Raw genomic sequence first — 15,196 nt, 5'->3', positions numbered from 1 at the left:
TATTACTATTTTCATGAAAGGGAAGTGAGAACTTAAATCAAATGGTAGAAAAAAGACAAGATTTAAAAATTACAGTGAGTAAAATAAATAAAATTTTAAATTATAAAAAAATTGTGGGTACTTCCACCTTTTTTTTTTTGCCCTGTGTCAATTATTAGAACAAATCAGTTTTTTTTGGGGTACTAGAGCAAATCAGTTGATTCCATATTAGAGTACTCGTTTTCACCAAAAAAAATAAATAGGGTACTTGTAATCTTGTATTTGTACTTTATATTGTACGTTAGAATTTCCTGCTCCTACCAATTATTAGTTCTCTAACAAAAATTATTTTAGGGTGATTTAAAAAAATTTATGCATATATTAATCGTAAAATTAGAGCAAATATCTAAATTTTTGTCTTCGGCTCTTCGCCATTGATGAATTATTTTTAATACAGCATAAATCAAGCAGTCATCTATCCTGGTACCTCCTATGAGATCAAAATCGATTTCCAAAATTATACTTATATATAATAATTACAAAAATATGGAAATTACATATAATTAGATGTTAAAAAAAAAAAAATCCTGCAGGCTAGTTTCTTTATACAGAGCCTCTCTACCAGGCTAACCTCACCAACACTACGGCGAAAAATCTTCAACAGAGGAGCTAGACTGCCTTCTCCCAGGAAAACCAGGCAAAACTTGGGGGAGGAATGGATTTACTGGAACTGGGAGCATTGGGTTCACTGGTACTGGAAATTTATGCGCAGAGCTGACTATTGTCCGTTCATTTATCATCCCGACTTCCTTACAAACACGCTCTAGGACTGAAAGGAAATCTCTCACTACCATGAAGATTCTAAATGGATGAGCTTCTTCCTTAGCTGAGTTACCGTGGAAATATTCTGTTATCTCCTTTACGAGAGAAAGAGCCACACTTTCCTGGGCTTGAACTCTGAAGATTTCTTCTTCTGCCATTTTCATGAACTTGGTCAGTGATTCAGAAAACTTTCTGTTGCTTTCCTGGGGAAGTGTTTGTTCATTTAATCTGACAATCTCCCCAATACTTGCAAGACCTAGAGTAAGCTTTGCAACATCATTACTGAGAGCATCAAAGTCCATGGCAGCAGCTTTTTTGACATTGGAAAGTTCTGAGCTGAGACTCGAGACAACTTGCAATCCTATCTTCCGGCACTTGGCTTCATCATTTGAAACATCGTTGTTGGCAGTGGATTGGCGTTGCCCTTCAGTTCTAGTAATTTCCTGCACGACGAAGTGCAGAAGCGTGGTTTTGCCATCAGCGCCTTTGACATCGACAAGCTTGAGCAATGTGTCAAGCTTGAAAGCATGAGCATCACCGCGGTTTGTCCCAACATTCATGCGGTTCCCTGTTTTTAGGACTGCTTCTAAAAGCTTCAAGAACATTCTACTGCTCCGCAGCTCATCACATGCTACCTGTAGCACACAGATGAGTAATAAGCCGTGAGTTTGACAAGTTCGAAAAATACGATGGTAGGCCAATCAAAGGACAGATAAATGGACACAGCATAAATTATTAATTCCCTATCTTTATCCAGCAGCTACTAATTGTTCTATCCCAAAAGGGTTTAGCCACACAATCTCTGCCTCAAGTTTTATTTCCCATCTAAAACTTTTGCTTAGCTGTCCAGTCCTGTTCAAGCTTAATCATCTTATAAACTTCTTTACTCATGACTTTTACACAAGGAAACTCAATTATATGCCTCAGCCAATCAGAAATAACAAGAAATAAGATCGTCATAGAGTGGACAAGTCACCTGACAGCCAAGACTAGGCCTTTCAAATGAAAAATTCAGACCAAAATTACCATACTGCAACCAAGATCCTTCATTATATCTATACGAAGTATTTCGTATGCAATAACAAACAATAGCTGCATTCCAAATCAAGAACAATGGATCAACATCTCTGTTTGTAATGGCCATATGGGTAAGACTATACGCACAACACAATGTACATGTCCTGTATGTCATGATAAAATCAGATTTTGCTTTTGTTTTCTGCTTATCTGGACCTATTTCACTCCCAATCCCGACACTCACAATAAAAAGGAAAAACAAAATTCACTTTCATCACAGAAATCCATGAATAGGTTCAAAACAAAAGGTTCAAATTGAAGGAGGGAAATCTAAGATGAAGAATTACCTCAAGCGTTTCAAAAGATTTCTTTAGGTACTCAACCTCTGACTCGAAATTGGTCATGTACAACATTGCTTCCACCCTCTTGAATGCAAAAGGTATATCAATCACGGCCTTCAAAAACTTCTCAGCATGCCCAAGCTTGACAGGTGAATCATCTTTGTAATCTTTCAGTTTGCGTTCTTCTTCCTTAGATGGTGCCATCTTCAGTAGACTCTCCAGAAGCTCTGTTCCAAGAGTCTCCGCATTACCTGCACAAAATCAATCCCATTAGCTTCCATCCTATCATATGATTTGATACAAGGTTCACAGAAATACTGTCAATAACGGAAGACACCTAGATGATAAATTCAACCATCCTCAAGAAAAAGAAAATACGGAGTGGTGCTACTATTTTCTATGCATCACAATCAACGAGTGTTTTCTTCCATAGTGGAAGCAGCCCAAGCATTGTCAGCGGAGTTTTCTGTATGATTTATTTTTTTCAGTACAAATCATGATTGGCCTAAAGTTATTCTCCCCATTTCAGAACATAATCTGATTACAGGCTTACAGCCATATAAGGAAGCAAATCTAGACCAAATATTCCAGCCATCACTTGGCCTAGGGCGAAACAAATCTACTACAACAATAAAATGCTTCAAAATTCGCAGCCAAACAGCTGAACTGCCAGCCATCAAGAATACCACCTTAGCCCTATTATGTTACGAGTGACATCACAAACTTGTATCCTCCATCTACCGCTAAGCGAATAGTTCATGCCCACAGCATCTAACCATCCAAGAACACTGCCTTTCTTGAAAAAAAGGATCAGCCACCATTTCAAAAGTTCACAAGTCCACCTTTTATGTGCATCAAATCTAATTGCTTGCCTCAAAAACAGAATCTATTGACCCATATGGAATCTCTTAAACAATGAATCTCAAACTTCTTGCACATATTCAGAGAATCCAATGCTAGCTTAGAAAAAGCATTCCACCAACGGACACAAAACGTACTCAAGATAATTACGGAGTAGTAACAAATTCGAAGTGAATATAGCTCGTTTCAACAGAACACAATCAATACACAATTATCAATCTAATGCAAGTAATTAAGGATAATATACCTTCCAAAAGAGCTTCACAAACTTCCTCCATTGTCACATGGAGCGCCCTTAACAAAATGGCAATATTCTGAGCTTTCTTTGGATCAAGTACCCTATTCTCTTGCGCCGATGAAGGTTGAACATGCTTTCCCGGCATTTCCTTCTGATTCGAATTAGGAGTTTTTACTACGAACAACGTCTCGATCATTTCTTCATTCAATCTGCACACACAAAAACACCAATTACATCATCACCAATATAATTAATATATAAACAGCAAACTTAACAAAATTATAATGTTAAGTTATCAACTAATCATTCTATAAACAAATGCAACGGAAAATTTACTTGAACGAGCTTGATCTCATTTGATCCCACACCATTTCCCTATCTGAACTCGCCCTAACTTTATCCCAATGCAATGGCTTCAACTTCGGCCTCGGCGTGGTTTCCTCACTTCCAGAACCTTCCACCGAGAATTCACCCGCTCGCTTCTCAACTGCCACTGGTCTAGGTGGTGGAGTCGAAACCGATACAGACGGTTCACTCACAGGCGGTAGCGGAGGTGGTGGCGGTGGACTCTGAGACCTCCTCGTTGGTGGAGGAGGTGGCGGAGGCGGCGGTGGTGGTGCAGGTGGTGCAACACCGCTGCTAACCCTAACAGGCGATGAATTGTTCAGCTTACAAACATCTGGTGATTTCGACGAGTATCGAGCTGATGCACTCGAGTGATTCGACAACGGCGAAGCGCAGTAAGATCTTGAGGATTGTGACGATGAAGCAGATGATGAGATCGGAGAGATCGGCGAAGGAGGTGAGTGAGGTGAGATTGGAGAATTCGACATTGTAGTTGATTCTGGTGATTCCTTTCTCTTTCCTCCGCCTAAAAACGCCGGTAGTTTCAATGAAGAAAGCGGCGATTTTCGACTCCGAGTGCTTGAAGAATCTGACAACGCCGGCGATGTCGGTGCCGGAGAACGTGGTTTTCGACCTAATACGCCCCATTCTCTCTCCTCCGGCGACATTATCCCAATTTTTCCGTTCAACGGCGATAATCTCGGCGATTCTGGAGGTGAATTCATTCTACTTGAGCTCGAATTGTTCGACAACAATGGCGATTCCTCTGCTTCCTCTTCCTCCTTGATTGGCTTCATCTCTCTTTCCGGCGAAGATGTGAGAGAACACGGCGGTGAGAATGTCATCTCCGGCAATGGCGGCGATGACACCGTCGCAGAAGGTTGAATTTGCATTGTGATAAACTCTGGTGAAGATTTAGGGTTTGTGGACCTGTCCTTCGGACTCGCGCTCACTCCAGGAGAGATACTGATCGATGCTGATCGAGCTGGAGAACCACTGCTCGACGAAGACGATGATGACGAGGAAGTATCTTCAGAGTTAGCTCCTCCGCCATTGTTGAGCGCTTGAGCTTGAACAACAGCTGCAAACACTCTTCTAGAATCTGATCCACTCTCTCTCCCACTCACTGAACCTCTTGGTGAGTAAAACTCCTCTTGATCTTCTTCAACTTTCTCTCTTTCTCTTTCTCTTTCATGGTTGTGTTGTGTTTGTTGAGTCTGCTGCTGTTGTTGTTGTTGATGATAGAAATGTTGTTGTTGATGATGGTACTGATGTTCTGATTGATGCGGTTGCTGCTGCTGTCCACTGAGATTTTGCTGCTGCTGTCCACTGAGATTTTGGTGTCGCCCGCTAAGGGGAGGCAGAGGGTGGAGCTCGGGGGAGTCGAGTTTTCTCGGGCCGACACCCCTCCGAGCTCCACCCGAATTAGCTGCTCTTCCTCCTCCACCACTACCATTAATAGTAGTGGAATCAACCAAAGTTCCCAAGTAGAGGAACTCCGAGCTATTACTAGAAGGATTCCTCAGCTTGGGAGGGCGAGGGGGAAGAGCAGCATTACTATTAAACGACCCGCCCCCGTTTGTAGTCTCCGATCTAGACGTCGCCTTATCATTATCAAAACACTCCCCGCGACGGCGGCTTCTTCCCCGAAAGTAAAAGAACAGAGCAACCGCGGCAATGATAACAGCCGAGAGCGATAGCGCGACAGTAACACCAATGAGCTTCTTAGAAACAGGCTTAGAGGAAGGAGAATGAGGGAGGGTAAGAGAGGAGATGTTAGCAGGGAAGGAAGCAAAAGGGGACGCCGGAGTGGTGGTTGACGACGGCGGAGGCGGCGGAGAAGGGTAAGTTGGGAAGAAGGGTTGATCAGGGGAGGAATCTGAGGGCGGCGGAGAAGGCGTAGGAGGTGATTGAGAAGGTGCAGGGGAAGAATCAAGAGGGAAAAATGGCTGGTGAAGGATCCTACGGTTGAGATGGAGTGTAGGAGAACTGTAAGAGAGATTAGAACCGTTGGATAAGAAGAGTAGAAGGAAGAAGAGGAGAGAGAAAATGGTGGGCATTGTTGATTTTTCTCTCTCTTCACTTTCTTCTCAACACATTCAGTTGAGTTTAGCTTTCTCTCTCTAAAAGGAAGGTGAAGGTGAGTAAGTGAGTTAATGAAGATGAAGTTGGAGAAAATGGAGATGGTTGGAAATGAAATTGTGTGTTGGTATTGTTTTGAGAAGTTCCAGCTAATATTATGCTGTTTTTTGGGTTAATGAGGAGGTTGAAGAGAAATTGGAGTCAAATTTGGGGAGTGTAATGTTTTTGCCTTGTTGTTGTTGGGTTTTTTTTTTTTTTTTTTTTTTTCTCTTTGTTTTTTTGTTGCTTTTTTGTTTTTTCACTTTCATTCAGTACCTTTTCACACTCTCACCTCTTGCTCTGAGTTGAGGACTTGAGGAGTTGAGGGTTGAGTTGAGTTGGTTCGAGTTAATCATATTCTCCATGTAAAATTACTCCCTATTATCATTGCTTTCATATATATATTAATGGTATACTTTCGGTTTATAATAGTTTTTACTTTTAGCCACTTTTATGCATTAGAGAGATTGTTACATTGTTATGTTATTTGGATTTGACTAAATATGTAAGACATGGTCACATAATTGTGCTCAAGGGTCATATAAGATCAATCTAAAAACTCAGCATGTTTTGGTGCAAAATGAAGTGTTTCATTGTCAAATTACATTTAGTTATTTAGTATTTGATGCAGATACTTGAGGTGAATGGTCATTATTTTATAGGAAAAACTCTAAATATTAATCCCAACTTTGTCGTATTTTCTTTTAATAATCCCAACTTTGGGGGTTGTTTACTTTCTTCTATCCCAAACCGGTCAACAAAAGTCAATGACCTATTATATCAAGTCACTTGACACGTGTCAAGTCCTGATTGGTCCAAAAATTAAAATAAAAAAAAAACCAAAAAATCAGAAAAACCCAGCCAACCTCCCTTCCCCCACCGGCCCACCCTAACCTACACCACCACTGCCTAACCCGCTGCCTTTCCCTCGCCGGACCGCCGTCCTTCCCTCGCCGTTTTTCCCCTTCCCCGAAATACCCTCCCCCCACCCCCCCGCACAACCACACAGAAACCCCTTTCCCACTCTCGAAAAACCCTAAACACTCCTCCCCCACCCCGAAACCCTAGCGCCTAAGGTTTTCAATGGTGGGGGAGGAGTGTTTGTGGTTTTTCAGGAGTGGAGGAAGTGTTTTTAAGGGAGTTTCGAGTGGTGGTGGTAGCTGGAGCGTTCAAGTATTGCCGGCCGCTAGCTGTGGTGATCGGGCTTGCTGCCTTGATGCGTCGGCCGGTGCTAGCCTGCTGGCTGGCGTGATTGGGCTTGCTACCTGGTTGCGTCGGCCGGCGCTGTAGTAGTGGTTGGGCTTCGGTCTGGCAGCTGCGGCAGGCTGCGTGCCTGGTTGCTGCAACGACGGTGGTTGGGAGCAGTCAGTCTACCCTTGTTTATAAAAAAAAATGTTTTTTATAAATAATTTTTATTTTAAAATTAAAATTTGGTTATAGATTTAATTTTGGTTTTTTTTAACCAATTAACTTATGACATGTGTCACTTTAAAAAAAAATAAAAGAAAATAACCCATTCAACCGGTAACCGGTATATGAGATTGAAGAAAGTAAACAACCCCTAAAGTTCGAATTATTCCGAAATAATTCAAAGTTCAGATTATTAAAAAAAATACGGCAAAGTTGGGATTATTATTTACAATTTTCCCTATTTTATATACTTGTAGCATATATATATATATATATATATATATATATATATATATATATATATATATATATATATGTGAAGATATACACATACTTAATACACCAAAAAATTATGTTATTTATCGTTCATGTAGGAATTCTTGATAAATCTCTCAAGACTCTAGTTCTATGTTAGGTCAAATCAAACTTGTAACTTGGTTTATAATTCAAATGAGTAGAAAAATTCAAGTGCGAAGAATATAAAGATTAATGAGACAAAACTTTTAGTTTGAACATTCACAATACATAGTACTATTATTTTGACATTACTGTTTAGTGTTTACAAGGATAACTATTACTAATCCATAAATCAAATTATCGCATACTAGATTGATATATACAAATTATACAATGTTTACAATTATTGTCTATGGAATATGTCATTTGTTCTTAATTACATTTAAGCAAGAAAAAAATTATGATACACGAGATCACATAGTAGAATGGCATTGCATACAAACTAAGCTAGGTATTGGTAGGAGCTATGTTAATCGGACACGGCTAATATCGCGAAGTCTCCGTGCCGACATGACACTTCACGGACATGGAACACGTGTCTGATCCTTTACTGTGCACTCGAACACTTTCATTAAGAGAGGAGAGGAAAAAAGAGAAGAAACATGAAAGAAAAACATATCTTGTTCGAAAACCACCATTAATATAGAGAAGAAGATTGTCATTTATTAGGAGAATTACCAAGGAAAGTATTTTAATAAAAAAAAAATAGAAGTAGACATAATGAAAAATTTAAAGCTTTTGTAATATATAATTTATTTATATAATTAAAGTGGCGTATTGACGTGTTCCCGTACCCTTGTCCAAATATTGGACAGAGTCCTCGTGTCCTAAAATTTTCGAACTTGTCAGATCGAACACTTGGACATGTGTTCGTGTCCGATACCCGTTCCGAGTCCATATAACATAGAGTAGGAGTGTAGGTTAATAGTTTGATTGTAAACTTACGATTCCTTGGTGAGGAGATCTTGTGATTTTCATTTTTATTAGCATGTATAGGAGAGTTTAAGTTATGAACATCACTTTCTTAAACTATTTATTAGATTAATAAATTCTATCATAATTATTGGAGGACACCCTCTTAATCATGGACCAAAATAATAACCTCTACAACTCTACTAATAGGACTAGCTAGCTAACCAACTAAACCCAATAAGTAGATGTAGATTAAGAAGATTAATAGAGTATTTCATTTTTCTTAAAATCTAACTACAACATATCTCAACATACATTAATATCTCATTCAATCAATTCACTAATATTGTTATTTTAAGGTATTGTTCATTTGAAGTTTAACTCATCTTTGAACAAAACCTCAAATTCAAGTTCCATCATATCTTTTTATTAAAAAAAAACAATAGCATTCAACTCAACTATTATGCCAAAACAATTAATAATATATGATTTTATATCTAATAACCAAAAATTAGTATTCGAGCAGGGGCCCAGTGCAAAATTTGCCCTTAAGGAGGCATGCTAAACCAACCTAACTTAATTATGACCTCTAATTAGCAATATTTATTCTAATAATACAATAAAAGTTAAATAAGTTGCTGGGAAGAAAGAAAGCAAAGAAAAAAGGAAATAAATGTGAGATGAATGCGGTGAACAAAAGATCGAGGTAGAGCATATTTCCATTTTCCACCGACACAAGTATAGAAGTAGTAAAAATTTCCATGAAGTTAACCGAGGTATACGTAGTAAAAAGTTTACTGGCAAAAAATTTAATTCAAAGACCAACAGGAGTCTTTGGATTCGTACGGTATTACTTATTGCTTATTGCTATTATGGTGTTTCAATGTCTTGGTACTTGGGATCTGGAGTATATCAGTCTTATTAGTATTTAGTACCATACTATAGTATATATTGGGACATGAGTTTTGAGTACCCTAATTAACAAAAAGAATTGCCGCTAAAGGTTACTGTAACAAGTGGAGATCCCATTATCTTATTAGATCATCTTCATTGGTAAAACTTAACTTTGAATATTAAAATACAAAATGAGTTGTTATTTTACCTCTAATGGTATTACCCAACCTACTTCTCAATTTAGCAATTCATGTGAAATCTAATTATTCAATGATAAGACTCTCTAAAATATACTAATGTCACTTTTAATTTACGACCCACCAAATCCATATGATAAGTTTTTCAAAAAAAAAAAAAAAAAAAACACTGAAACTTAAATAAATTACATAATATATTATAATATTGATAAAGGGCCCACACTTTTTGTCAAATGAGACTCAAAGTTGAGTATCTAAACTTAGCAAAAGTTGCTAAGTTTAACTTATTTGTATCCTTTGCAAAAAATACTCTCTCTCTCCTAAAAAAACTCCATCAAATCTCACCATTGGAGATGGTCTTATGGAGTACTCGTATTACAAAATCTATGTTACAAGTGTATTAATATTGGATTATGTGGTGCGCTTTTGTATATCTATCGAGAAGACTGCAAGTCTTGTGCAAAAATATGGCTTGTGAGCACAAAGCAACACTAGCTAGCATACGTTTGAATCTCAAAGCTAGCTAGAGGGCATGACCGGCACGTACTATTATCTATTGGTGATGAAGCGCAGGTGATTGAGGCATATGTGACATTTAAACTAGTTGAGATAGGCACAAGGACTGAATCATGAGCTATCTAGTAAATTTGAGTTGGATTAATCTGTGTGGGATTTTAACCCGATATATAAAATCAACAAACACGAATCATATCTATCATTAGTTTTTGTATAAAAGTACAACGTTGATGATAATAAATTAAAAATTAATCTTATCAATAAATTTGATGCAATACAACAGGAGTAACTTATCATGATACATTATTTACGACTACTCGTAGAAATAATCATGATCGTACAAACATAACAGAAATAATTGTTGTAAATCGACCTCGAACACAAATTATGCTTATGCTAAATGGCATACCCTTAGTACGCAATAATTCACTGAATTTAGTACACAATTATACTACAAGATTCACTTTGAAGCATGAGAAGTAATGTTAAAATAAACAAAGGGCACGTATGTATGTCTCATGAATAAAATAAATAATTATTAAGAAGAAAAAGGTGATTGACCCAACTTAACAGAAAATATGATTAGTTTAAACCGATAAATAATGATGGGCCATTATGATTCTTGCTTTGCTTGTGATGCCAATCTAAGGATGTTTTTGCCTGGATGGCATTTATTGATCATCATTTTAATTTATGTTATACTGTTACAATTTAGACATCATAAACTCTCCACTATACACATTATTAGATCATTGTCAATCATGATTTTTGAGAGAGACAAGTATATATTTTTTTGGTTAAATCTTGAAGGTGAAGTAATTACATCAACTTATCAACTCGCAATTCATTCTACAAATTGATAGCGTACCATTTTGCTGAACATAGAAGCTTACGCTTAGACGTGTACTTCGTATTATGATATATACCACTCTTATGACAAAATTTATGAAAACAAAAATTATTGCTTTTTTTAAATCGATCACTTTAACACCTTATCATGCAATTATAAATTTATACCAGTCTAGGCTATGTATTAAACAATTATAATTACTCGTACTTGTATTTGCTTTATTCCTTATTGTATCATGAATCATGATAGTTAAAGGCAATTAATCAGCCATTATTGTATCTGGTTTATTTGTATCATTCTGATATTTTTTTTTTTTAATAATAGTTGATCAATTCAGTTTATCATTAAATCTCTCATCATCAAAAATTTTAGAGCAATTTCGAGATCAATGTTATGGTGTATTGGTGTCTACAATGTATAGGAGAGAGAGATGTTAAGAGAGAATTTGTGTAAAATCTATCAGATTAAACGAACAAATATTAATTGCTGAAAAAGGTTACATAATAATAATACGAGTACTACTTTGACATTCGATTAAATAAAGGACATGAAGGATTTTCACAAAACTTTATACCACATATGAAAAAGTCTAAAACACAAGTAAATAAATCAATCATCTTATGGAATGTAGTTTTCCAATAATAATAATGTATCATGCATATTAGTAATCAAATTAAACTTTTCCATCCACTAGCACCCCATACACCCAAAAATATTCCTAATAATAAAGTCAATGAAAGTAATTGAGTGGCAAACCATTAAATATAAATAAATAAGATTGTGTTTTATTCACTTGATTTTCACTTATTTTTTATTTAAATTATTTATCTGATGTTATCTGTACTAAAATGAACATACTTAAATTGTCTAAGTTATCTAAATTTATTAGACATTATTAAACCTTATTTAAGTTGTAATTTGAATTTGAGCGACTCTCATCTGAACATATTTTTTCTAAATTTATTATCTAAATTTATTTGAATTTATGAGACCTGCAATAAGTGAGTATAAAGTGAACAGAACAAGGCCTAAATATATAAACTTGTTGCTTCATTCTTTTCTACAAAATTCTTCTCGTATGAATGACAATTATCTTATTACAAGAAAAAAAAAAAAAAGTCAAAACATGAAAAACTTTTAGACGAGAGAGTAATGTATATTATCTCCATCCAGTAATTCAAGAGGATGATCACATAAAATCTATCGATAATAATGAAACGGTAACAGTAAGATTGTAGTAATTAGTAAGCCAATCTATGAAATGATTATGTGCAGGAAACTTGCAACTGTAAAAGCAGTCCTTTTAGATCATCTTTAGGTAAAAAAAAAAACAAATGAAACCTTGTGTTTAGTCTTTTAATAAGAATATTAAAATTGGTCCAATTTCGTTGCTTTATTATTATGCAATCTTATCTTTTAAAAAAGTGTTACATATTTGTGCATGACCGTTGTATTATGCATTATATTTCTGTGTTTGAGTTATTACTTATTAGCTTTTTTATTTTTTATTTTTTATTTTTATTTTTAAAGCACATTAGCTTTAGTATTTAATTTACTATTTCTTTTATATTTTGGGCAATTATACATATCTGGTGCGAATCTTGAGTTGGAGAAAAATATAATAGCAAAGGTTTATTGATAACGTGCTTATTTTTGAAGTCATTTCCAGTGGCAACAAATTAAGGGCTCTTTTGGAACACCTGTGGCTTGTACAAAGACTTCGATCAACAGCCCGATATGGTGGATGGATAAATAAATAAATACATCGTCGTTAACATATGATCATCAAATTTCACATACATGAACTAGTACTTAGCTTAGTGACTCCCGTCGTGTGTTTTTAAAAGATGATTTATTATATGAATAGAAATCCGGGCAATATATACTTTAACAAACTACGTTCACACTAACTTATTTATGATCTGATAAATAGATATATATATATATATCGGATTATTATTATTATTATTATTATTATTGTTGTGAAAACTAATCTGAATATTCGCACAAAGAATGCATGCAAGGTACAAGTAAGACCCGCCATTTCATATCATGCCGACAAAAATAAGCACCAAAACTTAGATATATAAAGATAACAATTAATAAGAATAGTAGTAGATTCATTGATCTTGTGGTTGGACGGTCTCATGGCATATATTGACAAATTGACCTTAAATGAATTTCTTCCCTCAAAAAAAGGAAATACAAAAATTATGGAACTCGTAAAGTAGGAAAAAGAAGGCCAATTATTATGATAAATTGGAAAGTGACAGTTACACTTACATATCACGTTTGAAGCTTTTGTATGTATCTTAAGATGAAAGATGACCCAATGATTTTATAAATTGTTAGTACTATTTCTGTATGTGATTGCAACCTTCAAACAGTATCTATTACACATCAAACCATTTCACTTGAAGGTGGCTAGTACATGATTATACGGTAACTATAACGAAGGACTAAAAGGTGGGTACAGAGAACGACTCTATCAAGCTAGCTAGTTACGCAAGTTAGGGATAAGGAAACTCTCACCCTCAAGAAGTGTAGATAGTAGAAATAGAATCCATGGCCTTGGCCCTTGAGGTTAATGAGGTGAAACTCTAACAATATAATTAAGATAATTTTATACGAGTTAAACAGTACTTTTTTCTAGGTCATATTATTTTTTTATTTTTTTTTTTAAAAAAAGGTAAGAAGAAATAAACATACGCAATTGATTTCGTAAACTAACTATTTATATGGCTTTTCTAGTCTTTAAAGCCCAATCGATGGCCCTTAGTTAAGATGTTAGAGTCAATTCTCTTATGTCTTCCCTTAAATCTATAGGCCATTTAGCCATTTATACCTTAATCATCAAATGATCCCCCCCCCCCCCTTTTTTTTTACTAATAATAAAACAATAATCTAAGCAAGATTCATTCATTGGCAAAAGAACAATTTTATAGGGATTTTTTCAGATAAGCTTTTATTTATAGGACCACCAAAAAAAAAAAAGTTTCAAAGGTGCAAAAAAAAATACTTCGTGTCAAAGATTTTCCTGATATCAGCAATAACAATGAGCTGAAAAACAGTCCCTTTCAATTGCACTTTGTAATTAGACAAAAGTTTATATTATCTCTTGTTGTCAACATGTTTCAGCTTCCATGTAGTGCCCCTCATAATTGAATAAAAAAAATATACAAAAATATAACAATGCTAATGTCATTTGCATAATTTATTTTACAAAGATAAAATACATCTAAAATTTGGAAGCTTTACAAAAGTTGATATAGTGGCTTTAATGGGCTTTGTAGTCTATAGTGGCTTCTTCACTACTTATACACCAAAACAAGGTCTTCAATATTTATATGAACAACATCATCAACAATACAATGTTATTGAGGACTGCTCTTATAAGGCATAACTGTTAATTGTTGGTATGGAAGTTCTTAAAGTGACAACTAGATTAATTGAAAAAAAGTTGCACTTCTAAAAATGTGAGATTGAAGAGAGATTTGGCATACATTCCACCAAAATTGAAAAAGTTTCCTGCGTGGTCTAATATATATGGAGTATAACGTTTTCTTTTCAACCAAATGACCACTAATATGGTTCCTACACAAATTTTATGTGAAAATTCTTTGCATTAAGAGTGTAAGACAAGTCATAGGAATATTTTTTATGTGAAAATTCCCTCATGAAATGTAGTCATAGGAATATTTTTTATTTAAACAAGTCAACTATCATATAAATAAACAATACTATTGTTGAAGTCACGGTGAAATTGTGAGGGGTTAAAACTATGTGACAAATATTTTTGGGAGGCAAGTGCGGAATAATAATAATTTTAAAGAGCTAATAAACAACTGAATCATTTAACAAGAAGAAAAACAAAAAAAAAGTATAATAAGAACATGCACCCTATATAGGCCTGAAAGGGTCAAATCAGGCTCATAAATTATTGAACCAAATTGAGGCATTAACCAACAAATTTTGTCTACATAAACTTAAATTGAAGTTATAAAGCATTGCATAAGTTCCCATCACACAACAATTAATATGGCCCAAACTAAGAAAAGTCCCTTTCATTTGACATTTCACATGCAAAACAGATATTGACCTAGAATTAAACCTACTAAAACTCTAAAAGAGTGCAACACAAACAAAATGTACTGTGGATTTCATCTTCTTTAAATCTGGGTATACAACATGATCATTTTCATCAAGACAATGTACTACTACCAACAAAATGGCAAAATATTATGAACCTCTTTGTTGCCAGAAATGGAACAAGTAGAAGACGTACGAGTACTCGAATAGTACAGTTTGATTCGGATGCTGTTTACAGACTATTGAGTAAAATTGAAATTATTGGGACATCCTAAACTGGAAAGAAGCAAATATACACCTATATGGA

General features: G+C 35.3%; 1 protein-coding gene across 1 annotated transcript; it reads right to left on the bottom strand.

The window, feature by feature from the left end:
* Nucleotides 1-372: 372 nt before the first annotated feature.
* Nucleotides 373-5,950, bottom strand: LOC110727507 (formin-like protein 1). The gene is made up of 4 exons (XM_021907067.1): nt 3,595-5,950; nt 3,268-3,467; nt 2,166-2,410; nt 373-1,436 (listed from the first exon to the last, which is right to left on the bottom strand). The coding sequence occupies exons 1-4, from the start codon at nt 5,661-5,663 to the stop codon at nt 621-623; spliced, it is 3,330 nt and encodes a 1,109-aa protein (XP_021762759.1). The 5' UTR covers nt 5,664-5,950; the 3' UTR covers nt 373-620.
* Between the last annotated feature and the right edge of the window lie 9,246 nt (nt 5,951-15,196).

This window comes from Chenopodium quinoa, unplaced genomic scaffold, assembly GCF_001683475.1.
Source record: "Chenopodium quinoa cultivar QQ74 unplaced genomic scaffold, ASM168347v1, whole genome shotgun sequence".
Lineage (NCBI taxonomy): Eukaryota > Viridiplantae > Streptophyta > Magnoliopsida > Caryophyllales > Amaranthaceae > Chenopodium > Chenopodium quinoa.
Note: the sequence above shows the minus strand (reverse complement) of the source record. Positions and strands in the feature narration are given on the sequence as shown.